Source organism: Leopardus geoffroyi, chromosome B3, assembly GCF_018350155.1.
Source record: "Leopardus geoffroyi isolate Oge1 chromosome B3, O.geoffroyi_Oge1_pat1.0, whole genome shotgun sequence".
Taxonomy (NCBI): Eukaryota; Metazoa; Chordata; class Mammalia; order Carnivora; family Felidae; genus Leopardus; species Leopardus geoffroyi.
In genome coordinates, this window is record NC_059337.1 from 118,023,715 (window position 1) to 118,051,602 (window position 27,888).

Consider the following 27,888-nt stretch of genomic DNA (forward strand, 5'->3'; position numbering starts at 1 on the left):
AGAGACCCTATCTAACTGTACTTGGCCAAGGGTTACGGTTCCACGACGGCCTCCTGTCATCACACTGCCTGCTGCAGCCTCAGGGGACACCCTTCGGGCCCCTACCAGGTAGCCCCAAAGATGCTTTCAAATTTGGGGATTTTTTAAAGCAGCACAACCAGCAACATACGAAATAGGTGAAATCAGTTGTGCTGGTCAACGGCTTGAGTTGAAGGTTGGGACTCAGAAAGTTTTTTTTTCCCACCCCTGCCCTCCGAGGGCCCACGACACCCCCAAAGACCCTCCCGGAAGCCTAGGCCTCTGCAGAATTCACCTGGAAAACGAGCGTTGTGGAACAACGTAACCCTCTGGCTTCATTGTGTCCGGCATGAAGCCTGCCGTTCCGCGGGACTGCGTGGAGATAGGCTTTGCCAGGCACCCCAGAGGACCTGGGACACAGGCAGGTGGGCCTAAGCTGGGGGGGGCGAAGGATGGATATGGGTGCGCGTGTGCATATCCACCTGATCCAGAAGGTGGCTCCTTACCCGAACCTTCCCGAGTTTATAGAAGTTCATGCCTGGGTCTACAAAAGTCAAACGTCACCCAACTAGACAAGGCAGGACCTTAGAGCTGCTGACTCCTCTCCCAGTGTCCTCTCTGCTCCAAGAAGGGGAAACCACATATGTCTCTCCCACAATGCCACACCCTTAGGCTCTCTCTAACAGGGGGTGTTCTCCCCTTGATCCCTTCTTCTTAATCCCCTACCCCATCCCACCCCCGTCCCATGCTTTGTCCTCCCCCGCCGAGGAAAGAACCGAGGAAATCCACTCTGCTCTGACTTGGCTTGAACACAAGGAGGGTCCCTCCACTTTCCCCCTCCCTCCACTATCCCTGTGACTCCCTAGAGCTACATCAGTCTCCGGGCTGTATTAGAGAACTCTCCCAGGCCCAGCTGACCACGCGCCTCGCTCAGCAACCGGGATGCAAAGCTGGGGTCAAAGTGGAAACCTCACCCCCGTCCCTGCGGACGAAAGGCCTGTGCGTGGCTGCCTGTGCCTTCTCCTGCTGGACTTTGTCATGAGCCTATACCCCGGCCCCCCGCTGCTGGCATGAATGGTGCAACGTCTCACTCTGGGCGAAGGGTCTACCTTTCCGCTCTGGCCCCCGCGTGGGGACATCGCTCGGCAGAGATGCCTCGACAACCTGCTGGCTGGCGCTCGTCTGCAGCCACATCACTGGCCCCCGTGCCACAAGCAACCGCCCCATGTTAAGCTTGGAGAGGAGAGGCTGAAGGCACGCGGGGACCTCTGCACTAACACCCACACTTAGCGGAGAACAGGGGAGCGCCTACCCAGCCCCACGGCCAGCCATGTCCTACTGGAAAGCCCCCAGTCAATTCCAACTAAAAGCCCACTGACCGACTGAGACAGAAGTCCCTGCTTGGGTTCCAGCGCCCCCATTTCCCAACTGCCCCCAGTTCGTATGTTATTACTCGTCTGGCTTGCAAGCCCTGCGAGGGGTGGGGCCTTGCCTTCTCGGCTGTACGCGCCTGCCCCATGGGACAGGCTTTATTTGCTGATTTTTCTTAAATGTGGTTTCGGAAGACTGACTCCTGGCTCGAGTCCTCAGGAAACCACTGGCCGTGTGGGCCGGGGGTCCCGCTGCTCCTTTAAGGTGGTTGCTAAGCTCTGGAGGGTCTCAGGGCAGATGTGTCTTCTACAGGCCCTCTTGCTCCTGGCTCAGGGCGGCCATCCCACTGCCTTTTATGGAAGGCCGTTTCTGACCTGAGAGGGGAGGGGTGGTGACTCGGCTGGCTCTTCTAGATGGTCCCGAGCCTGAGGTCTCTCTTTCCCCCACCTCGTCCCCTTACCTCAGCCCTGAGTCATCTGTGAATCGTCCAACCCCCCCTCCCCCGGAAGTTCCAGGGGGTTCTCTCCCGATGCCCGGGCCTCTCAGAGGGCTCTTCTCGGGTGAAGCTGTAGGTTGTGTTTGTCTGCTGTGCCCACGAAAGCTGCAGGGACCGAGGCTTCCCCAGAGCTCGTGGGGGTCAGAATTCCAACACCAGCAACAACCGAGACGTGGCCCGTGTTGCTCCTGGGGTCTCCTTGCAAACACGTAGGCATCAGGCTTTCCCTGCAGCCTGACATACGTGCACGTGCACACAAGCACACGCACACACACGTACATATGTCTTCCCACTGTATACCCCGGTGTCAAAGGGCCCCACTCCCACAGGATCTGTACGTTTCCAGTGGATTTGTTGACGACTGGGTTGGTGGTGGGAGGGGGGAAATAACCAAACGTTCCCAAGAGTTTCAAAGCCTTTTATTTGTTTACACATTCTCTAAATTGCAGACAAAAAAGATTCGCTACATAGGTCATCAACACTGCTAACCAACCACAGAACAAGATACTAACCACAGCAAAGAAGGGACGGGGCCTGTGACTCAGTCTTTGTGAACGTGCAAGGGCTCCGCAGAGGGACTGGGACGTCCAGGGTCCCCAAGATTGCTTGATGCCCACGTTATGCTGGCTCCGGGTGGTGACCTCTCCAAGGCCCTCTCCCAGAACCTGGTCAGGACAGAAGCAAAGGCAGGGAGAGACGGAGGGGCCCTGGTCCACTGAGAGCCCCTCCAGGCAGCCTTCCTGAGCAAAGCAGTCCCCTCTGCCTCCTGCGAGCCTAAATCGGGATGTGGGCTGTTTGCAACCTGGAGATCCTCCTGGAGACTGTCACATACACCAGCTGTCTGGGAAGTCACAGACCCTGCGCGTCCCCTGAGGACAGTGAGAGGCGTGGCACGGCCTCACCTCCAATACCGAGACACGAGGGATCGCGATACATCCCTAAGAGAGGGCAGAAACACCACAGCACTCTTCACTTCGGGAGCCACGGAAGAGGGGGGGACTTGACACTCAGGGGAAAGGAGCACCCCAGAAGACAGGAGAAAAGCGGCACACACACCCCTACACACTGACACTACATCACGTCACACCCGAAAGGGTCAGGGGGTGGGCGTGGGAGATTTCATGTGTCTGTTGCCGCGGTTGCTTTTCAGAGGAGCCAGTGGGGATCTCTCGCTCAGACCATTACATCCCACTTCCTAAGCTGGTAGCCCTTCTCTCTAACCTCACGGAAACTGTGCCAGCCTCAGTCCTGGACACTTTCCGAAGCACCCAAGCAGCTCAAGGAAAAGCCCCTCAGTTGTCCAGTCAGCGGAAGGTAATGTGATGCTGGAACCTTAGGTCTGGGGGCGCGGGAGCAGGGGGAGGGAGTCCAAGGGAGCATAAAAGGAAGACCCTCATTAGCAGGCATCTCATTAGAGCTCACCAAGGCCAGCTCTCTCAGCCGTTCTTTGATGGCTACGAGTTTCAGAAAGAGCTGAGGTGGGGAGCGGTGCGAGAGTACAAGAGACAAGAAAGCACTTTGGAATGATGGGGGTGCACCGTGGAAAGGGGCTTCCCTCTCTTGTGCCCCCACCTGGGAGAAGGTGACCTCAGGTTTGCATCACGTCTTCACGTCCAGAGACGTACCTGGAGACACAGCAATAGGAGATCGCCGGCACATTTCCAGGGGTACCCTTTGCAAATACAGCCAAAGCAGCCTGGGGGCAATAAATTCCTGAGGCTGCGAGGCACCCGGGGTCTACTCACCAGCTGAGACAGCGCAGTGAGGACTTAAACTGACCCCCTTCCCAGACCTCTCCAACTCTGAGTCAACCAGACGGCTTCCACGCCCTTCCCAGAACCCGCACAGGCATGAGCTTCCTCACACGGCACTCGGGCAGGCACCTCCTCCTAAGGGACCCCTTCACCCTTTCTACCCCAGCCCACCCGGAACTCGAGGGGTTCATATGCGGCGGCAGCCCCCACCCCAGCCACCAGAACCAGCCTCCTCCTGGCGAGGAACACGGTGGGGCATCAGGCGACTGGAAGAGGAAAAGCCATTTCTCTTGGCTTCTGGGCACAGATGCTCCATCTCTTGGCTCTCAAAAGGGAATGTTCGCAAAACCGGGCTTTAAGATTGCCCTCAGCCCAAACACGTCGTGGGAGGGCGGGCGAGGGGGGGGGAGGCAGACCTACTTGAGGACGGGCTTTTGCACCATTGCACCGTGTGACGCGGACTGGCCAGTCTCTCCTTCAGGTGTCCATTTCCTGATTGGCCCAGGGTGTCCGCATCCGGCTGGGAGGACGTGTGAGCAGACTGTGTTCGCAGCCTGAGAGTCTGCTCGCGTGGAGGTGGGAGGGAAGACCCTCTTCGAGCTCAGCCCGCGGGGCCAGCAGAGCTCTCTCACTCCCAGGTCCATCCCGCATGCAGCTGAGGGGGCCAGTGGGCCCAGAGTCTGAGGCCTCTGCCTGGGTGCGGTGTGGCCAGTCTGGCCTGGATCGGATCCAAGTCAGAGGACCCACCCCACTCTGCTGCCACCAGCACGGGAGACCGGGGGGGGGGGGGGGGGGAATCCGGGTCATTCAAAGGAGGCTCGGTTCAAAAGAACCACCGGCTTTCACATGGGCGCTGGGTCAGACCCCAGAGAGCATTTCAGGTTCTCAAATGCTTCAAAACCAGTCTCACAGCCAGGCATCACGGAAGCCAGAGGTCCCAAAATTCTGCCCGCTCACAGCCATGTGGTGGCCAGGGACCCCAAAGAGCCTTCTCAGGGCATCTCCAGCAGAGAGGCCGAAGGCTGCGTTAGGCCAGCTCTGCGCTAAGGCCCACGCGAGGGCAGATAACGTGCCTTCGCCCAAGCCCGGGCATCCAGCTTGAAAGCGAGCTCAGTGCGGCTGCTTCGGGGAATAACGGTGAGCAGCTGAAATCCGGCTGTCACATGTGCAGAGGAAAGGGGGGGATGGAACAAATGGTGTATTCCTGATGCTGTCAATTCAGACAACAGGGAGTCCAGTGAAGCACGAAGTCAGGAGCCGATGAGCGCCTGGCCAAAGGTGGGCAGAGGGGGTTTCCTGGAAACGCCTCCAACGCCGGGCCTCTCCCCGACGCCTGCCTCCCGCTGCCATGCCAGAACCGCACAGGAGGCCGAGACAGGCTGGCGGGGGTCTCCGTGGGCGTCCACCCGGTCTGAGCGTGAGGCCCTCCTCCCACCATGCCCCCCTGCTCTTTCCAGTGGGGACTGGGCAAGGCTGTTGTGTCACCGTCCAGCTCGCATCGGGCCCTGCCAATTGCACCTCCCTGCCCCCCACCCCAGGAGGCCAAGGCAGCATTTGGAGGCACGGCCTCTGGTCCTCTGGCCGCTCGGCACACGCCAACCCAGGTGCCTTCATCATCACGGAGGCTCAGGGTCACCTTCCAAGGGCAGCAGCCAGTGCTTGGGCAGACGGACACTGGCAACTAGGCCGAGGTCGACCGTGTTCTTCCCTTCCCCCACCCCGCCCCGCCCAACTCCCGGAAGGTGGGAACAACTGAATACTTAGCCTGCTCCTCTTCTGTGGATGAATATGCATGAACACAAGGAAAGAGACCTAGATACCCACACACCTTCCCTGATGGTACGCTACCTGGCGTGCGGTCAGAGGGCTGAGACCGAGTGTGATCTTAGAGCTGAAAAGCAGGTCGAAGCCTGGGCCAGGATGTGGTTCGTTTTTTCCCAGCCGCTCTAGGGCTTTGTGGGCTGCCCTGCACAGAACGGGTGCCCTGCCAAGTGTCTTAGCCCATACCAGCCTGCCTGGCAATCCCTCATGGTGGGCAAGAAATGTGCACATCTTCCATCTGAGCACGAATGCCCCCTGGGCAAACGCGGCAGATAAACGACAAGCAGCCAGAATGGACATCCCTCCTCTTCCCAGCCAGAGGCACAAAGGCTCCCTGGGCATCTGACCATTTACTGCCACGGCGTGACTTCCCTGCTTTCCCAAATGGCACACTGATGGACCAGATGCGTCGGGAAGCCAGGGCTCTCTGCCTCCCTACCCCGCCTCTCCCGCCACCTGCTCTGCCACCTCCTCCGCTCCGAGATAACCGTGCTGTATTTTCATGCTCTCACTCACATATTATCTTGCAATGTGTCTTTCCTTTCCACCCCCCCCCCCACCACTACCTAATTTAGGCCTTTTCAACTACATGTTGAAAATGTGCAGGGGGTATATTTTCTTCTTCTTCCCGCCACCATCCCACCCTTCAGCATCTAGCTTGGCAGGAGGGCAGGGAGGGGCAAGGGGAGGAAGGGAGGAGGCAGGCCCTGCAGGGGGAAAACCAAGGTCTGGGGTGCGGTGGGGTGGGGGGAGTAAACATGGAAGGGCAAAGTCACTAAGAACCACAATCCCAACTCCAGCCCATAAAATCTGTGCATCCCTTTGACAGAAAGCAGAATGGAGTCCACAACCATTGCCAAACGTGTCCCCCAGAGAAGCAGAGGTGAGTGAGGGAAGAGGGAAAAGAGTCCATGGGCCAGTGACCCTCCAAGAACAAGACTCACCCCCTGCGGTGTGCAGGGGCCGGAAGCAGGGGTGGGCCTGGCTGGACCTCAGGGAAAGAGCGCCCCCTCCCCCTGTCCTTGGACAAACAGGTTCTCCCTCTTGTCCTGGAGCCACACATAGGTTCACTTTTAGTTTGTTAAGGGAGGGTGTGTGTTTTTTGTGTGTCCCTGTTTTTATCATCAATATTAATAACATTGATAGAAATAATAGAGATGCAGAGAGGCAGCCAGACAGGACGCAGTGGCATAAATATAACGTGGGGATGTTGCTGAGGGAAAATAGAGGGGCTCAAGGGCCTCCCCCGTGTCCTACAGGGACCGTTCACCCACTCTCCTCTTCCCACCGCAGCAGTGTTTATGTGCCAGACTGGGTCGGTGCCGTCCTGAATGGCCACTTTGCTCGCTGCCTGGGCTAGAGGTCATTATTAGTATTTATATCTCTGCCGAAGAGGGTTCTGGCTGCCAGCCAGTCCCGGTTCCTGCCTTCCTCTGGCCTGCCCTGGGAAATGTCACCATCAGCACAAATGTTTCCTTCTCTTGGTGGGGCCAAAGAGGGGGAAACCCTGGAGTGACCCTCTTTCAAGGCACCGGAGCAAAGAAAGGGAGGCAGCTGGGAACACAGAGACTGACCGAGGGGCATTCCTCTACCCTCTGACTCCTGTTGTCCCCACCGCTGCACAGCCACCCAGGACCCTGGGGAGTCACCTCAGGTCTCAGCTGTCTGCGGGGACACACAGCCAGGGCTCGCTCAGAGCCCAGAGAGAGCCTTCCCTGGGAACCCACCGACTTCCAGATCTTTTCCCTCCCACGGGGAGCCCCCTGTTCATTCTGGGAGACCAGCTGGATGAGGCCCAGGCAAGGCCCAGACCCCTCCCCACCCCCGCCTCCTGAGGCGCTTCCTTTGGGGCGTCTCTTCACAGCAGCCTGGGCTGTGTGCATGGAGAGGGGGCCAGGCCTTCCCAGGAGCAGCTGCTGAGATGCTCAGAGGAAGCCCCCCCCCCCCCCCCCCGGTCCGTGTGTCTAAGGGCTCCATTCGTCCTCCCACATTCAAGGCACCTGAGCTGGTGGCAGCACTCGGGCCTCCCCGGCCCACACCCTCTAGTCATTTAGCTCCAGGACTTCTAAGTGGAAATCAGGTTTCTGGTCCCCTCCTCAAGGACCCTCCCCTCCCTTCATTGTGCTTTGCTGAACCTGAAAGACCTTTGACCCTCCCCACCTCCTTCCTCTAGGCCCCCTCCCCCCCCCCTCTCTACAGGTGACACCACTACAGGGATACGAACCCACCACAGGAGACGCCAATGCACAGCTCCGATAAGGAGCCCGGTGTGGCACGTTGGGCATCTTCCCTGGGAGTGTGAGCATGACTCTGGCCCAGGGAGTCACCATTTCCTTGGGGTGTGACATAGGCACATCCTGAGGAGGGAGGGGCCTGTGGTGGGCAGCAGGGGAGGGCCTGGGTCCTCGCATTGGTAACAGGCTGAGAACCGGCCCAGGGACAGGAAAGGTGGTCCCTGGGCCTCCCTGCACCGCCCCCCCCCCACAAACACAGACTCAGAGAGCAAACCAGGGGCCCCTCTTCTCTGAGTCTAAAGCCTGAAGTTGCCGGCAGTCTTTCTTCAAGAGCACAGGTCTGTCTCCTAAACTTGCCCCCAATAGGAAGAGTAATAATAATCATCCCATTTTTCTGTCTTAAAATATCTGAACTTTTAAAGGGGAGGGCCGAAAGGAATCTCGTGCTGTGTTCCAAGCACAACGCCTAAAATGCACCATGAGTGTCACTCTCCAAGGTATCATGAAACCATCACTGTGAAATCCAAACCCTCCCCCAACCTGAAAACCTGTCATCTTCTCCAGCTCGGGAGGAATCTGGCCTCCCTCCTTCTCACCCACGGCTCACACACCGTACTTCCAGTCACACGTCTGAGCTGGCCCCCCTGGGAAGCCACCGCTCCTCACCGCCTGCCTGGACTTCCCACCTGGCCCTGGAGCAATGACAGGAGGCCTTGGGATCCTGCTGCAGGTGCTCTGAGTCCGTGGGGGGGGGTGAGAAGGAAATCAGGATGTAAATCTCCTAACAGAGGCCTTGTCTGGATTTCCTCATCGCCGTTGCCCGCGCTGGATTTGCTGCAGGCCCAATAAGCAGTGTTTCAGAAACACAGGGTTTCAACTTCCGGCTTGGATCGTGTAGCCTCGCCTCCTCTCTGGCCAGCTAGAGCCACGGTATCAGGGTGAAGTGGAGCAAAGGCACTCGGGCTGTTCCAGGGATCTGGCCGGCAGCCAAGAGCATCATTATCTCCCCTTGGTGGCCTGTATACCCAGTGACGAGATGCCACAGGGTGGGGGCCTCCATCGTGCCAGGCCCCGCGCCAGGATCGTCGCCAGCAAAACTGCTAATCCCTGCAACAGCCCTGCTGGATAGGCCACATCTCCCTACCTCCCAGATGTGGAAAATGAACCTCAGAAGGGCAAAGTCACTTGCCCAAGGTCAACCAGCTAGAAAGTAGCAGAGCTGGGCTTTAAACTGGTTTTTACGCGAATGCCACACGGAACTGAATTACAGCCCTCTCCCGGAGTCGGCGCCCCGTTCTAGGCCACAATGATCTTGAAGAAAGGAGTATCTCAAGTATCGTCATTCTGAAATCCCCAACCCCAGGGTAAATCCCTCACCCCCACCGACAGGAGACCCACGCACGGTCCCGGTTTCCTTGTCACAGCTTCGGCCGACTGGCCCTGACCACAGGCAGCCTAGCCCCTAAAACATAAACCCATTTTGGTCAAAAGGGAGATTCTGAGAAGGCATCTAGCCTTGGCTAATTCACACGAGAAGGGGGCATACAAGTCATTTCGGATCCCTCCTTGGAAAGCGCTGCTTTCCAGTGGTTATCTATATAACATTATGCCTTTTGGGTCTCCCATTGTCACTGTGGAACAGGCAGGAAAGTATTATTATCTCTTTTTCATAGGTGAGCAAACAGGTTCAGAGACGTTAAGTGACTTGCCCGAGGCCACGCAGCTACTGAGTAGCAAAGACAAAACTAAAACCCTGATCATCAACGTGTAGCCCATGATTCTAGCTCGTCCTCTGGGGCTCAAAGAAAGACCAATTTGAAGTTTACCACCACTTTCTCTGTTTCAATACAGCAAGTGACAAATGTGACTCTGGAGATTCTGTCTTCTTGCAGTACTGGAAGTGCCATCCCACGAGCTGGCTTTGCTATCCCCACTTTCCAGATGGGGAAACTGAGATCTCCAAAGAGGACGAGGTTGGACCCAGCCTATAGGGCGTGAAACTGGGAAGGGAACCCTGGACCCTCCTAAAGTCCTTTCTAGAGCTCTGAGCACTCCCCGGTCCCTCCACTGCAGGATTATAGCACCTGGCCTTGCAGGATTCAATTCCTCCTCATAGCTTCCATGGGCAGCAGGTGGGGCTGGAGGTGGAACAGAGCCACCCCATCATCTGTGTTGAGGTGGGGAACACGTGCGCACATACTCCAAAGAGGACCTGTCAGGTAGCAGGGCCACACTTTTGGGTTTCGGACTTCCTTTTTAAACATGAAAGCCACTGCGGCATTTGGGAACATTCTGGTAACTTTTTTCTCTAAAATTAAGTCAAAGTGATTTTCAAAACCAATCGTCAGCCTTTGAGGACACCCCACTTTGGCTTTTGTGGGAGGACAGAGAGCCGGAGGAGTCGGGAGAGGACATCTGCCCCTCTGGTGTGACCCGTCTGGGTAACAGATGACGTGAAAACACAGCAGCTTTCGAAACCCTCCCTGGACCTCCAGCATCCAAAAACAGGTTCGCCAAACAGCAGGGGGAAGGAAGTATCTTATGAGGAAGATGCAAATCCCATCTGGACAGGACCCTTTAAACAAGATCATTATGTACACACGTAGCTCACTCGGAGACCACGGGCCCCTGCAGGAGAGGGACCCCCATCTCCTGCCACAGGTCACTCTGCCAGGCTGTCCGGGTCCACTGGCCAAGAGCAATTAGCCCGGGAGGGAGGCTCTTGCCAAGTCGAGGAGCGAACACTTCTGCCGGGCAGAAGTGGCCCAACTAGCCCAAGTCTCCAGGGCCTTCTTCAGGAGCTGAAGGACTAAAAATAACCTCGGCCTTTGTTGTGCGCAGCCGGACCACAGAGATGGGGCTGATTTCAGGGAAGCCGAGCATGCGCGAGGGTCCCACTCACCGAGACCTGCCCTTTGGGCAAATGATTTTTCCAGAAATGTGTCAGTTATTGTGTGCTGCTGCCGTTGCCACTGCTACCGAGATTCAAAGACAGCCCGATCCGCTCCAGCCCTCGGGGCTGACTTCCAACACAGATTTCTCGGAAGCTCAGCCTCCCACCTCTTTCTTCTCAAAACATTTAAAAAAAAAAAAAAAAAAAAAAAAAAAGCCAGAGTCCAGCATGTACCGGGGAGCTTCGGGGACAAGAGCAGCCCTCGAGCTGAGGATTCTGCATCATTGCCACCGTGATCATAAATAATCACATCCCCCCCCCCCCACCCCGACCTGGTTATTTGTTTAGGTGACAATCATCTCTTCCCCATCCTGAAATCTCCAGAGTCGGGTATCAGGAGATAGTGGCAAACATACACTGGGTGGAAGGAAGAAATTACTTGGGAAAAGGAATTCGTGGTGCCACATCAATACTGAAAGGTTGCTCAGAGCTGCAGTCCTTTGTATCAACGTTTAGATTCTGGGCAGCCCGCACACACTTTCCTGGCTCTTTAGTCCCAGGGAAAGCTCCAGACCCAGGCTGGCTGGGAGGCAGAGCCTTAGCATGTCCCCTGCCATTGGCTGTGGCTTGTCTCACCTCAAGGATGCCCTTGAGAAGGTCAGGGAACTGCAAAGCCTGATCCTTTGCAAAGCCACTCCCGATGGATAACAAATACTGACGGGCTGTGGCGGGGCCTCAGAATTTTCCTCCCAATGTGTCTGCCCACTGCTCAGCACTTCTATTACCCTCCCCACCCCCCAGCCCCATCAAGAGACCGCCCTGGCTGTAGACACCACTAGGTATCTGCTGGGGGTCCAGAAAACTGCTTTTTTTCTTCACAGAGACCAAGGAACAAAAAAGGATTTTCATCGTCAAGATGGCCTCCCGACTCTGAGTCTAGAAGTTTCCAGGGAGGCTTGTAATAAATAACAACTTCTCCACAGCCCTTTGTTCCTCTGCTGAGTTCAGGATGAAGAGCCGAAGCAGGAGGCGGGAGGCTGTGTGAAGATTTCTTGGAACACAATAGATAGAAAACACCAAACTACACGTGAATGACTGATAGGTGGTCACAAAACAAGCTTCCCTTAAAATGGGAGCCAGTGAGAGGGCCTCAGTGCTGGGGTAAATGTGAGGGGGTTCCACAGGGCCGGGGCTAGGGGTGTTCTTCAAAAGTGCAAGATCCTTCTGGTAGAAACAAGGAGGGAACGGCTGAAGTACCGGAACCTGTGTGTAGGAGGTAAGCAGACACCTCACCCTCTTGGTTCTACGTGGCCACGCCCTCTGTGACCACAGGTTTTCCTTACAGTTGGTCTGTCTGGATACATGGGAGCGGGGGCTTGATCTGGTTTGAGCTGGGCTCCGCCTCAGCCTCTCCAGCAACCTGGGCCCTAGGCTTGGCAGCCAAAGGCTGAGGCCTTTTCCTTGAGCAGTTCCCAGCACAGGTGGCAGCTCCAGCTTCCTGCAAGAAACAAGATGGCGTTACCAGCAGCGCCTCTCGCACCCTCAAGCCCCGCCCCTTGGCCCTAACTCCCGCAAGCCCCCGTTTCTCTTTTGACTTTCACAGCTCAGAGACTGAGTCCCCGGCCTGAAAATGCGCCGGAGCCTGCAGCTCGGCAGAGGGTAAGTGCCGCTCAGAAAAGTTAGGTGCTCGGAGGCGATCAGCTGAACTGCTGTAAAGCCCCTCATTCCTTGGCAGCCACCAGGTCTAGGCCAGTTCCCCGGGGAGGCTTCCTCCCCAACCACTTCTGCCACATGTCCAGGAAACGTCTCCTTGGCCCCCAAGTTGTCATTTCTGGGGGTGGAACCATGCCTCGGTGTCCTCATCTGTACAATGGCCGTGGCCGTACCTACTTCAAAGGATCGTGATCATTAAATGAGACAAGATACGGAAAGGCCTCAACACAGGCCTGCACCACAGTGAGGGCTCAGGAAGCGGTAGGAGTAGCTGTTGGGGCCACTGTCGACCTCATCATCATTACCTTCTGGGGGCTCAGCCACCGGGGGATTTAAACAGTACATGTGATAGCCACGGTCACAGTCATCGCAGAAGAGTAGCTGGTCCTGGCGGAGCACAGAATAGGTGGAGAGGAAGAGAGAGAGCGTGAATTATTTAGGGCCAGCGTCCGGCCCCCACCTACTCCTCCGGCTGATTCTGTGCGGATCCACCTTCCCGAATGCCCCTTTCCAGGCCCCGTTTGAAGTCTTCCCTGTCCCCTGAATATGCTTTGTGCTCCGCCCATACCTGGAAACTCCTCCTCTGCCTCCCCAACTATGCAAACCCTACCCCCACTTTAGGGTTCTGCTCAAATCATACCTCCTCCAAGAAGCCTTCCTTGACTACAACCTCACATTCAAGCTTAAAGAGATTCCTTACTCTTCTGAACTCCTGTAGCCAGTAACCCTGTCTCCATAAGGCAGAAAAACACTTTACTGCATTTCTGTGTTCCCCATGGTGACTGCCTAGTGCATAGAAAGAACTTTAAACATTTGAAAATTTTAATTGAATTCCTCTTAACCTTACCCTTTCCATCTGTGAAATGGGCAACAACCATACTTGACGGTAACATCTATGACACCTCAGAACCTTTGCAGGATTTCATTATGCCAATATAGAGAAATGCATGTGATGTGATGCCACCTTCCAGATCCCAAATGCCTCGTCAGGGGCTGGAGGCTGGAGCCCAGGTGAGAACAGGACCCTCTAGCGCTGTGTTTAACTTCCAAAGACACAGTATACACCTTTGCTCCTGTTCCTGGACACTCTCCCAGCCCCTGACCCCTGCTCTTCTGGACCATTCCCTACACACCTCAAGTCTTCCAGCTCTTCGGTTCTACAGAGATGTCACTAATCTACATCCAATGGAAGTTCTCTCTCCCCTCTTGAATCCCCACAGTTTCCTCTGACATTTAATTGCATTTTGCCTTAGGCCGCAAAGCCAGGTGTAGAGTAGACATGTACACACAATTGTTTTCTGGAATAGTTCCTTTTGGAATGTGCCTCCTTTGTCCTCTCCTTTACAGATCGTCAGGCCCTTGGGGCAGAACCTTGTCTGAACTCATCTCCACATCTCCTTCAGAACTGGCACACAGTAGCGATGTGTTTGTGATCTGGTCCCCATTATCCAGGTTCAGCTCTGCTCTATTCTTTGGACCTGCTTGGATGCCTTATAAGACGTTTGCAAAACTAAGTTTTGTATCAAATCTCACCCTGGCACCCCTCAGTATGGAGATCCTGGAAAAAGTAGATATTGAACTTGGAAACCCCAGTGAGCAAGCAATAAGGCAGGAGATATCATGAAAGACTTTTTTTTTTCTCTTTTAAATCATACTAACACCTTTCAGTGGTGCAATGGGAAGCTTTTGAAGAGTTAGCAACAGAGGAGTGACTGGTCACACATGGAATTTAGAAAGATCGCACAAGCTGCTGTGTAAGAATAGATACCTGGGTGGAAGGAGGTTGGTTCTGCAGGCTGAAAGACCACTTAGGAGGCACTACCACCATCCAGGTGAGAGGTGAACTCTGAACTAGGGTTGTGGCATAGGGAAAAGGTAAGGGTCCTGTTCCCATTTGAAAGCTATTGATTAGATGTAGAAAACGATAAAGAAGAAGTCAAGAACATTACTGGGTTGTGGCTTGGTCGGCAAGCCAGATGATACAACCACCCATTGAGACATGGGCGCAAGAGTAGAGACGTGGGACATAGAAGGCAACCTCAGCCAGAGATATGTTATATACGTCCACAGATCATGCAGTGGAGATGCCCTGGAGGCAGCTGGACAGCAGGAAAGATGCCTGATCATGAGATATGGATTTGGGAGACATTGGTGATTAAGATGACAATGGAGGTCCTAAGAGAGGAAGCCCGTGATATGTTACAGATGTCCTTGAACTTGAACTCACGGAGGGGTGTCCATTAATTTCTTGAAATTATATGAACAAATTTGAAATTATATGCACAAATGTACATTTTTCAGAGGAAAGAGTAAGTCCATAGCTGTCATTGAATTTTCTGAAATATCAAGGACTCAAAAAAGGTTACTGAGATAAAGGCCAAAAACAGACCCTTGGGAATACCAACTTTAAGGGACAAGCAGAGAAAAAAGAGACTAAGGCAGCAGTCAGAGAGTTAGGATGAAAACCAGGATGGCGTGGTTTACTCCAAAAAATGTACACCATTATTTTGGAGCTGAAGTAAGCTATGTGACAATATGATTTAGGAATAATACAAGGAGGAACAAGTTAGGATGGGGACAGAAAATAGGGAGAGACTTGTCAGAAACAGTATTACTAAAGTCTTTAACACACATGACTCCTACTATAGTGCTGACACAAGAAATACAAGAAGGTAGAATAGAGTGGATTAGACTTTCCCAAAGGGAAACCAGGTGTCTCTAGATTTAAATACATTTTTCGTGGGTTGATTATTGTCTAGTACCACATTCTGTTCTTTTCCATGTGCTTTTCAGGATAACTGCTTGTCAGGTCCACCCAGATCGGCCAGGTCATGGTAACCCCCATGAAAAACATAATTTAAGAACCTCTTACTCCCAAGTACCAGAGAACCAGTTCCAGTACAATGGCTATAGTTCCAGTAGAATGGGAACCCTAGTCTGGAATGTGCATGGCAAATCCCTGACTATGTGAGAGGTACCCTACTGCCCAAGCAGCCTCACCCTTGATTCCTCTCCTACAATCAATGAGAAACCTCTGTATTAACACTGTTGGTAAAGCCAAAGACCAGAACTAACCCAAATGTCTATCGACAAGAGACTGTTTGAATTAACTAATGAAGAACTAGGCAGCTGTAGGAAGAAATGAAGATTATGTCTAAATACTGTGGTGGAGTAATCTCAAAGATATCCAGTAAAAAAACAAGGTGAGGAAAACAGGTGTGTTTGTTACTATTTTCCAAGAAAATGCATTTTTTTCCTGGATTCATTATGCGTATGGGTTCATACACATGAATTCTTACAACTTCATACATATATACATATAATGTTATATTTAAGTAGAAAGGAAAGATAAGCCATAATTTTTTTAAACGGCCACCTATGAGCAGAGTGAGGGAATAGTGTGAAAGAGTAGGAATAGCAGACAGATTTTCTTGAATATCCTGTTTGTTTTAATAGACTCGATTCTGGAACCAGTAAATATTTTGCATAGTCACAAAACAAAATTCACACTGTAATTCCTCTAAAAATAAAAGAAAAATGAAACAAGTGAATCTAATTATGTATGAGTTGATGGCATAACCACACAGAAAGTAACTATTTCAAGTGACTCTAAATCAAGTAGTTTGACTGTACATCCTTAGTCATCATCTTAGTCTTAAACAAAAATAAGTGTGTGTGTATGTGTATATATAAAAATGTATTTCCTTTCAGCAATCATATTTTTGGTGGTAATAGTGGAATTAATATTCTGAAACTTGTACGTATCAAATGAATGATTATGTTGTTATGGAGAAGAATTTTGACATGCTTGAAAGAAAATACAGATGTAAGATCAATGAAGTTAAGTAAAAACCCTATAGTTATTCCTGAGTATGAATTAGAAGTATCCGTATAAATTCAAGTATCCATACAAATTCAGCATTTTGTCTTTAAAGCAAACAAAAACATATCTTCTAGCTGTATCCATTTAAAATGCCCCAAAACAATGACTAATGAGGTAAAAATTAGCACCCCTAGTACCCCTATTATGTTCTCTAAAGATCATTGCCCACTGAAATGAACCAGAGGTCCTTGAAGAAATGGCTGGTTCCAGGTCCAGGGCATGAAATGTATAAATAATTTCACATATTGGAAAGCAAGGAAGCCCTCAAATACTATTGGGGTCATGTCTAAAGGACTCAAGATCCAACCTGATTACATTCTCGCTGGTCAAATATAGGACAATTTTAACTGTAATGGATTGAAACAAATGAGATATATTTAAATCCTTGGGTTCATAAAGATACTATTTATAAAAAAAAAGCCTTGTCACCTTTGGAAGAAGCTAGGGAAACATCCCTTTATTTTTTGGTTTATTACCTTGATATAATTTTAGTCGTAGAGAAAGTTGCAGAATGGTACAGAGAGTTTCTGTACCCACTTTACTCAGCTTCCCTTAGTGTTGACATCTTACGTTATGATAGGACGATCATGAAAAGCAGGATATTACCATTGACATAATACTATTGACTAATCTGCAAGCCTCATTTGCAATTCACCAGTTTTCCCACTTCTGTCTCTTTTCCCAACATCCAATCCAGGATCTCACATTGTATTTAGTTGTCATGTATTCTTAGTGTCCTTGAATCTGTGACAGCTTCTCGGTTTGTCTTTCACGACCTTGATACTTTTGAAGAATCTAGGCCAGTGATTTTGTAGAATGTCACTCAATTTGAGTTTGTCTGATCTTTTTTCATGAGAAGATTGAGGGTGTGCACTTTGGGCAAGAATACTACAAAAGAGATGTGGTGCCCTTCTTAGTGCATCATATCAGGGCATTAATACCAATATGTCTTGTTACGAGTAATGTTATTCTGATCAAATAGTTTAGGCAGTGTCTGCCAGTTTTTACTATAAAGTTATAATTTTTCCATTTGTAATGTATTAATAAGTAATCTGGTTGGGGAGATACTTTGAGATTATGCAAATAATCTCACCAATTGGCACCAATTGATTGTTCTTGCTTACAACAACCCAAAACAGTGATGTTCGCCTATTGGTGATTTCCCTCTTCCCTCTACACTTATTAATTGGAATTCTACGCTGAGAAAGAGTTTAACTCTTCCCTATTTATTTATTCAAATTTTTAAATAGCAGTATGGATTTTGTTCTTCGGATTTTAATGCAACACTATCATTATTGACTTTGTTGCTCAAATTATCCCAGATTTGCCATTAGGCGTTCCTTCAAGTTAGTTCCTGTGTCCTTTAGGCATGCTTTATCAATTTTTGAGCACTTCCCTACTTTCTAGTACCACAGGATGCTCCAGACTTTTCTCGTATCTCCAGCCTTAGGATCAGCCATTTGTCCAAGGGTTCCTAATTCCTTTTACTGGAGAATGGTATTTAGAAACCAGTATCTGGGTACCATGGATCCTCATCGCTTCTGCGTTGTCATTGCTTCTAGGCTCTCCCAGAGAATAGAATTAGGAAGTAAATGTATGTGTAGGTACACGTGCGCACACCTGTATTTATTTCTGTATCTATCTATTACATATAGATATACATGTATACATGTAGAGAACTATACACACACACACACATACACACATCTTATATAAAATATATAAGCATATAGATACACAATACGTTATATCAAAAATCACAAATTTATCCTAACACCCCTATTCCATCCCCAACACCACAGGATTCAGTCTAGCCTTCCCTCCTTATTTGACTCTTCTTTCTGTGACATGGAGAAAACTGGCTCTCATTACCACAATCTATACTTATTGGTTCGGACCTGTACACACATAAGGTAGTTTCAGAGTGACTAACTTATATGCCTGTAAGAAACAAATTTACTAACTAGGGTATGATATTTATATAGTCTTTCTACCTTTAGCCTTAAAACACATAGTCGTCTAGGGGCGCCTGGGTGGCGCAGTCGGTTAAGCGTCCGACTTCAGCCAGGTCACGATCTCGCGGTCCGTGAGTTCGAGCCCCGCGTCGGGCTCTGGGCTGATGGCTCAGAGCCTGGAGCCTGTTTCCGATTCTGTGTCTCCCTCTCTCTCTGACCCTCCCCCGTTCATGCTCTGTCTCTCTCTGTCCCAAAAATAAATAAACGTTGAAAAAAAAAAACAAAAACACATAGTCGTCTACTGCTTTCTCAAGTTACTAAAGTTAGTTCTTTGCTTCCCCACCCTTCAGGATGGTTATGCTATCTATTTACGTTAGGTTCATTTGCTACTGTTCATGTTCCAGCTTCAGTCCCCACCCCACCCCCCCCCCCAACATCCTGGTTGATTTTAGTATTTTCCTGTAATAGGGTATGTACAACATTACCTTGGTCCTAAGTGTCAGCGCTATACAAAAAGGCGTTCTCAGAGAAGTGCTATCCAACCCCTATTTCCCTGTTCTTTCTGCCCCATCCCCTCCCACTGCTGTAGGTAACCAGTCTCTTTAGTTTCTTGTTTATCCTTCCTATATTTCTTTTATACAAGCAAACAGATATATATTTTTTTCCTATGCCTTTCTTATAAGAATGGCAGCATACTATGGATACAGATATTGTGTTGACGTCGATTTTTTCATTTAATAATTCTAAACGTAGAAATTCCATATCAATTTATAAAAATCTGCCTCATTTTTCTTTATAGCTGCAAGTATTCCAGTGATGGCTATGCCATCATTTACTCAATCATCCTTCTGCCTGTGAACATTTAGGTCATTTCCAATATTTTATCACTATAAACAATGCACCCATGAATAACCTTACGCACATGTATTTTCATAGTGTTATAAGTATACCTTCATGGTAGATTCCTAAAGATGAGATTGCTGAGTCAAAACGTAAGTGCGTAGTGGTTGTGTTAGGCAGGCATTGCTAAATGTCCCTACAAAAGAGTGGTGCCACTTTGCATTCCCACTGACAATGTATGAGGGTGCCAATTTCCCCACAGCTTCGTCAACAGAATGTATTCTCAGACTCTTTCTTCCCAGTTTGACAGGTAAGAAATAGTATCCGTCTTTTTTACATTTGAATGTTTCAAATTATGAGTGTGTTCAGACATTTTTTTTTTCAAATGTTTCAGGTCTATTTTTACGTCTTTTGTGACTCTTCTTTCATGTCTTTTACCCATTGTCTTTGTTTTCAATTTATTTATTTAAATTCGAGTTTAACATACCGTGTAGTATTGGTTTCGGGAGTAGAACTTAGTGACTCATCACTGACATGGAACACCCAGTGGTCATCCTAACAAGTGCCCTCCTTAATGCCCATCACCCATCTAGCCCACCCCCTCCCCCTCCCATTTTCTATCAGGTCTCTGGTCCCTTGTCCCTCAAATGTTAAGAGTTCTTTATATGTTAGGGGTATCAGCTCTTTATTTGTGGCATATGCTGCAAATATATCCTCCCAGTTTGTTAGCTGTCTTTTTACTTTATCATGGTTTTTTACTATGCAAACTTTTTTAATGTTTATTCATTTTGAGAGAGACAGAGAGAGACAAAGAGATTTAGAACATGAGCAGCGGAGGGGCAGAGATTGGAAGAAAGAGAATTCCAGGCAGGCTCTGCACTGTCAGCACAGAGCCTGACGCAGGGCTCAAACGCACAAACAGTTAGATTATGACCTGAGCCAAAATCAAGAGTCAGACGCCTAACCGACTGAGCCACCCAGGCAACCCTATTGTGCAAGTTTTTCTGTAGCCAAATCTGTCAGTATTTTCTTTTATTGCTTCTTAGTTCTGAGTCACAGAAAATCTTTCCTTATATTTAGACTAAAGAGGAATTCACCCATGTTTTCTTCTAATACTAACATGGTTTTATTTTTTATATTTAGATCCCCAGTCCATTTACAGACTGTTCTTATATATAATGTGAGATATGGACCTAATTTTATCTTTTACAAAATGATTACCCTATTGTGTCAGCACCATTCATGAAAATGTAATTAGAGGCAACCTTTATCCTAATACCAAAGGTCCATAGATAGCTGGGTCAATCTATGGGTTTCTTTTCTATTCCATTAGTCTATTTGTCTATACTGTTTTAACTAGAGGCTTTATAGTAAATAAATAATAACTGATAGGGCTAGTCTCCACTCATAATTTGTTGTTTTCAGTGTTTTCTTGACTATTCTTGCATATTTATTTTTCCACATGAACTTTAGTATCAATTTGTCTAATTCCACAGAAGAGCTTGTTTGGTATTTTTACTGGGTTTGAATTAAATTTGTAAACTCAGGAAGAACTGACATCTTTCTAATGTTGAATCATTCTATCCAAGATCGCAAAAATGTCTTTCCATTTGCTCAAGTCTACTTCTGAGCTTTTTCAAAAGGGTTTCAAACCTGTTTTTGTTTTTTCAAAAAAACCTTTTTTTTTCCCCTTTATATGGGATTTACACATTATCGTTAAGCTTATTTCTAAGTATTTCTTCTTTGTTGCTATTGTAAATGGGATTGCTGTACTATTGTATCCTAACTGGCTGTTATTTGTGCATGTGAAGGCTATTAATTTTTGTGTGGTAATTTTATCAGCAGATAACATCCTGCTACCTTTAATGTTTGAGGTAACTTTATCATTGCTTCTCTAGGGTTTTCCAGATATACTATTCTAGTTTGTGAATTAGAGTTTTGCTACTTTGTTACCATTCTTATACCAGTAGTTGATTTCTCTTGTCTAATCACATTAGTTAATATCTCTAGAATGATGGCAAATAGTCATGGAAATAGTGGGCATCCTTACTTGGTTCCTGATCTTAGTAGAAATGCCTCTAGTGTTTCCCCATTAAATAAAATAATGGATTTAGTTCTAAGGTATAACAAGTTTATCATATTAAGAAATATCCCACAGGGGCTCCTGGGTGGCTCAGTCAGTTAAGCGTCCGACTTCAGCTCAGGTCACGATCTCGCGGTCCACGAGTTCGAGCCCCGCATCGGGCTCTGGGCTGATGGCTCAGAGCCTGGATCCTGCTTCCGATTCTGTGTTTCCCTCTCTCTCTGCCCCTCCCCCGTTCATGCTGTGTCTCTCTCTGTTTCAAAAATAAATAAATGTTAAAAAAAATTAAAAAAAAAAAGAAATATCCCACAATTCCTGATTTGTTGAGTGTTTTTTTTTTTTTAAATCACGAATAGGTGTTGAAACTACCTTGTGATTTTGAAAACTGATAAATAAAGGGAAAGAACCAAGCATTTATCCTACCTTTTCTATATAATCTAACCTTGAGAGTAACCAAATATAAGGTTGGAAAAGTTTCTCGTTGCAGAAATTCTACTTTGCAGTAATTCTACTCCAGCTAGTAAACAAAGAAGAAATTATAAAATAAGAATATCACTATTTTGCAACCTCTAATGACACAGTCAGTCTAGGGGCACCTGAGTGGCTCAGTGGTTGGGTGTCTGACTGTTGATTTTGGCTCAGGTCATGGTCTCACGGTTCATGGGTTCAAGCCCCATGTCAGGCTCTGCACTGACAGTGTAGAGCCTGCTTGGGATTCCCTCTCTCCCTCTCTCTCTGCCCCTTCCATGCTTGTGCTTGCTCACTCCACTATCTCTCTCAAAAATAATAAACATTTAAAAAATAATGAATCAAGTTGAAGATCATCAATAGCTTCTACATTCACAAAAAGAAATATACCAGGCATTAAATACTTCCTGATAAAAGAATACACACTACTTATGAAGTAGTCTTGATATATATATGTGTGTGTGTGTGTGTATGAGTGTATATATACATATATATATACGTATAATCAATTCCCATATATAATATATTATAATATATATTTTTTAATATTAGAGACAGAGAGAAAGAGCCTGAATTTGATGAGGATTCTAGTTCTAAGCACCAATTTACAAGAGATATAAGAGACAGAGGGAAATGTCAAACACTAGTATAGGGATGTAGTCAGTAAAAATACAGTCCTGGGAAACTCGGCTGAACAAATTAACTGATTTCTTAAACAAAAATTCAAGGGGGAAAAAAGAGAGCAAAATGGAGGGGAAACATACATGCTAAAAGAAACTTTAAAGACATATCAACTAATTGCAACGTATGAGCCTTATCTGGATCCCAATTCAAATAAACGAGCTACAATAAAAAAACATTTAAGACAGTTTAAGGCAAGGCAACACTCAAGACAATTGTGGCAATAGGAATGTTAACTGGATGTTTGGTTATATTAAGGAATTATTGATTCTTTTTTAGTTATGTCAACATTTTTGTGACTCTTGTTAAAAAGTAAGTCCTTATCTTTTGGGGAAACATGAAATATTTACAGGTAAAGTGATATTATGACCGGGATTATGTGGGAGGATGTGGGAGGATATTGATCATAGTTGAAGCTGGTGGTAGGGTCTATCAGTTTCATTATTTTCTGTACCTTTGTATAAGTTTGAAATCGTCTATAACCAAAAGTGTGTTTTTTTTTAATTCTGCATTTATTAGAGTTAACGTTTAAACCCAATGAGATCACGTACTCTGGAACATGGCGTAAATGGTCAGGCACATCCCAACCATAAGCAGTGGGCACCACTGTCTGTCACTGAACCCTCAAGGGAAAGTGGCAGTGAGGTAGCCTCTGGCCGTCACCTCCTACACCTCCCTCCACAGGCACAGAGAGCGCCCAAGGTCCCTGTTGGGCAAGGAGGGGTTCTGACATTTTCCCCAGGAGCCCAGTGACAAGATTCCTTCCTTCTTTTCCACCCATCTAAGGATTCCCAGACCCTTGGATTTCTCCCTCCTGCAAGGGAAGTGCCAAACTCACATCATTCTCCGAGGTCCCACAAAGGATGCAGGATTTGCACTCTATGCACTGCCACTTGTAGGTCTTGACGGCCTCGGTCATGTTCAGGGTGAACTGCAGGCAGGTTGGGTGACCTGCAAGAAGCAGAAATGGCAGCATAAGGGCCACAGGATCTGACCTGTCACCCCTCAACATCACTTTAACCAAGAACACATTTATGCCCAACTTAGAGGAAGGGCAGGTAGCACAGGCTGGGGAAAAACTGGGCCCCTACCCACACCCCTCACAGCCACCTGCAGTTACATCAGATCAAGGCCCAAGAGAGATATTGGCATTAACCCTGTTACCGGGGATAGATGCCATCCACGTCCTCTTGCCCTAAGAGTCACGTCCCCTTGAAGGTGTAACCGGTCGATGAGGACAGAAAGTGGTGATCAGAGAGGAAGAGAAGGGAAATTGTGGAGTGTACTGTACAAGGCAGCACCATGAAAGTCACCAGCATTTCGACCCAAACCTCAGCATCAACCGTGACAGGAGCAACACATAAGAGCTGTTTGGAGCTAGGCCTTCCAACCTGCACAGTTGTCCACATTCACACTGCCTCCAGGCACAGGGAGGAGGTCAGAAGGAGCGTGTGAGCTTTCCCAGGGCAGAGTTCAGGGGCTCTGTGAAATAGCACTGCACTGCTATGTAAAGAATCCATGCCCACACCCAGGACACTATTAGAAGTTCACGCCCTGCACGGTAACAGGAACCATGGAGGAGAGCGGCCTGGCAGGCAGGGCAAAAAAGTGTACCATAGCATCACAATGACCAGGTCTATCCACTGGTCCTTACTCTTCTCCATCCCAAGTATCATGTTAGCCAAACCATTAGCAAATCAGGGGTGGACACTAATTGGGCATGGACATTAAGCTGTGACCTAAGAGCACACAGTCCCAGTGGCCCATCATCCAAGGCTTGGCATGAAGGGCTGGACTCTCTTTGCAGCCATGGCACACCCAAAAGAGAGATGCCAGCCCTGAGAGAGCAGCTATGAGCCATAGAATGAGAAGACTCTTGGCCTTCTATTTGGCAGGGAAGAGAAACTTGGGTGATGTTCCCAGGTTTTGCAGGAATCTGCCCACAGCACCCAAGGCAATGTCCATGACTGACTCTGTCACAAAAGAACTGGGAGCTCTGCTGGGGGTTCACCCTTTTCCAGAGCCCCCAGCTCCACCAAACCCGCCACATAGTGTATTGCATTGCTTCTTGCTTGTAAGGGAACGTCTTCTCCCAAAGAAGAATACTACAGAGAAGGGACACCAGTTAGAGCCAGTCCTACCAACCTAGTACCCTCCACAGATAGTCAGGACCCCACATGGTAGCACCACCCCTTAGCAAAGCCACATCCCAGCAGGAGGTCCCCATTTCCTCCCTTCCAAATATTCAGAGGGCTGGTTACATTGTGGTCATTCGGGAACATGCTGTCTATTCAGTCAACATAAGGATCCTTCAAATATGAGCGTCCACAAATATAAATCTCATGGAGTCCTCTCTGAGAGAATAAGAGTGGAGATGGAAATGACTCATCAGTGCGGAGCACGGGGGACACTTAGCAAGGAACACACAGAAGCATCGAGAGAGGGCAGATCTAAAAGCTTTTCAAGGACTCATCAGGTGCCATCCAACTTAGAAGTTCCCACAGCTCTGAATTAATAAGGCTCTCAAAGTGCCACCATGGCAATGACCCAGAGAGAAACAAGCCCAGATGAATATCCAGCTGATATTCTTGAAAACATCTCAAAGATCTGTCTAAGAACGACACAGGGTTGTTCTCAATTCCAATCTCCCAGAAAGAATACTGGGGTGGGAATGAGAGAGAAAACACCAGCTTGAGGTTCTGAGTGGTATGGGCTGTGGATGTCCAGGTTCTCAGACAGGGCACCCTTGGGTAGGTTGAAGATGAGTCCACGGAGCAGATACCCATATATGCAAGTCGATTTTGCCCAGTTCTGCGGCTTCATCCCAGCCGCAACCAGCTGTCTTGAGATAATTGTTCATTAACTTAACAGGCATTCCCTGAGCACCTGCTAGGCCACTCATTGCATTAGACAAAAAAAGATACAGTGGTGAGCAAGGCACCCCAAACCCCTCTAATGCAGCCAGAGAGAACTCAAATTAATAAGCTACATGCACACTTACCGTTGTGTGATAGGTTCCATGAAGGAAAATCATAATGAAACAAACCACAGTAGAACCTCACCTAGTCAGAGATGTCAAGGAAACCATCCAAGCAAGATCTTTAAGCTGATACCTGACAGATAAAGAGGACTTAGCTGGTTTGGAGGAGGGAGAGTGAGAGGCAGCTAGAGGGGTACCTGGAGCCAGATTATAACAGGGACCTAGAGCCCTTATTTAAGGATTTGGGGCTTGAAAATCATTAAAGGGTTTTAAGCAAGGCGTTGACTGGATCACACTGCGTTTTAAAGGAGCATTCTTTAGCATGAGAGACCTTTGGGGTGATGAAGCAGTCTGTACCTTGATGGTGGTGGCGGTTACATATGTGGAAGATTGTATAGAGCCGTACATATGCACACATGAGTACTCATGCATGTGTATGCCTGTAAAACCAGTAAAATGTGAATAATTGCATCGATGTCAGTTGCCTGGCTTTGAGAGTGTACTATAGTTATGTAAGCCGGTACCATGGGGAGAAACAGAGCAAAGGGTGCACGGGACCTCTGTGTAATATATTTTTGTAACTTTCTAAGAAGCTATCACCATTTCAAAATAGAAAGTTGAAAGGATATTTTTAAATAAGGAAAGCACAAATAAAGATTCAAATCATCAAAAAGGAAGGGAGGAAGGAAGAAGCTGCTGTCTAAGAAAAGAATGTGTTGGGGAACAGGGGGAAAGGGAGGTACAAGAATTGCTGCCAGGAAGCCAGTCAGAAGCTACTGGGAGAGAGACAAGGATGGTTAAGCTAAGGTGGAGATTTCAGAGTATTAAAGAAATCACTGATAGGACTCAACAACTGTTTGAATGTCGGGAGTGTGGGGAGAAAGAGATGATGAGAATATTCTCAAGGTTCTGGATCTAAGAACCTGGGTGGGTTATGCAATAGCTTTACTCAGACGAGAAAGACTATAATAAGCATAGAAGGACTTGATGCAGAGCAGGGAGAGAGGGCTTCTGTCTGTCTGGGGCATGTTGAACTTGGGAAGTTTGGGAGACTTCTGGTAGAAATGTCAAGTGGAGAGTCAAACATATGGATTTATAACTCAAGAGAGAAACATGGGCTAGACATATAAATTTAGGAGCCATTGCTAAATAGGTGGTCATCGAAACCATGAGAATTAATGAAGTCATCGAAGAGAAGAGCAAAGGGAAGAGAAAGGATGAGGAGAGAACAGAGGGGAGAGAAAAAGGTCTAGGACTGCACATAGAGAACTCAACTATTTAACAATGAAAAGAAAGAACCAAGAGAGGAGACTGGGAAGGATGGCCAGGGAGGTAGATACAAACTATGCAAGCATGGGGTCAGAGCAGACAAAAGAAGAGATTTCAAGGAGAAAGGTGGTCAGTTGTGTTGACTTCCACCGGTTCTTGGTTTATCATTGCTTAATAAAGACCCAGAGTGAGGGAGTGTTGACAGATCAGAGCAAAAGCTGCCCTACTAATAGTAACACTCCAGGAGTGTCATCTTCCCTAGGAAGGAAGGTCAGCACATTCCAGAACATGACATGGAATTCAGTAGCCAAATGTGCATGTGGGGCTGCCTCTGTGGGTAGGGATGGAGGGTGGCATGTGTGCTTTGTGCCAACAACATTCCACAAATATTTATTGAGAGCTAATTCTATATTCAAGTTCTCTTAGACCACTGTGCCAAGCTCTGAAGACATTTTCTGGAATAGCTTTGGACCAGTGAACAGTAGCAAGTGGTTTCTGGAAACTCCTGTTGGAAGTCTCTGAAAATATCCTATGGGCTTTTTCTGTGTTTCTGTCTTGAGAAAGTCATCAGGGTCCCCGAAGGGAACAAAGCTCACACAGCCTACCCCCGACTCCTAACACCCCCAGTAAAATGCAGAAGTAGGATTAGCCTCAGCACTAGCTACAGAGCTCTGTCAGCTCAAAATTCAAGGCATCACTGAAGATCAAGAGGAAAGTAGAGAATGCAACGTCTTAGCTGGGGAGGGTGAGGCACAAGAAGTTAAGTCACACAAGCAGCCATTAGCAGGTGCAAAAATTATGTCTAAAACTAAATCCTCTGTGTTGTCACAACAGGTTGACTGCCTGTTGCCTGTCTCTAATAACTGGAAAAATCATTTGCTAGATAAAACTGTAAGAATACAAATTCTTATCTACCATAGAAATGACTGAAATAATGCATACTGTTGGACAAAGGAAAAAGTTTCTAAGGAAAATGCTAGTAACCCATTCCTGAGGTTGACTCCGAAAACTCCTCATTTTTGCCCAGAACTACTTTCTAAACTCCTTGGAAGTAAGACAGTAGATATAGTCTTTCCAATTCAAGGGTAGAAAAAAGAGACACATTGGTGTAAAAAAAATTTTTACTTATAGTCACTTGCTACTTAAAGATGCCCATTTCAACTCTTTTGTAAAGTTAACTATCATTGTGTAAGGCATTTGCTTGGAAATTTAGTTTTTCTTATCTCCAGCCTCCTTAAAGCAAGGAATACCTGTATTGCTATTTAAATAGCCCTATGGAGTGAAGGGGAAACAACCCTTCCCAGGTCTCTGTGGGCGAGATGAATCAACAGGACATTTATAAGATTCCAATTACCAAAATGAATTTAGAAAGTGCTGCAGTGTGAATGACTCATCCCAGCCAGATCATTAGAAACCAAGTCCTTCCTGA

At 48.2% G+C, this 27,888-nt stretch overlaps 1 protein-coding gene across 5 annotated transcripts in view; it reads right to left on the reverse strand.

Moving 5' to 3' along the window:
* Positions 1 to 2,287: 2,287 nt before the first annotated feature.
* Positions 2,288 to 27,888, reverse strand: part of DPF3 (double PHD fingers 3) — a 267,179-nt gene continuing 241,578 nt past the window's right edge. For 4 of the 5 annotated variants that reach the window (XM_045451443.1, XM_045451447.1, XM_045451448.1 and 1 more), the window contains exons 9-11: positions 23,049 to 23,161; positions 12,606 to 12,687; positions 2,288 to 12,085 (exon numbers count right to left, since the gene is read on the reverse strand). In XM_045451443.1, coding sequence (XP_045307399.1) covers positions 12,015 to 12,085; positions 12,606 to 12,687; positions 23,049 to 23,161 — 266 coding nt within the window. In that variant the 3' untranslated portion in view covers positions 2,288 to 12,014. The remainder of the gene's footprint in view (positions 12,086 to 12,605; positions 12,688 to 23,048; positions 23,162 to 27,888) is intronic. The other variant, XR_006705142.1, reaches the window with a different exon arrangement.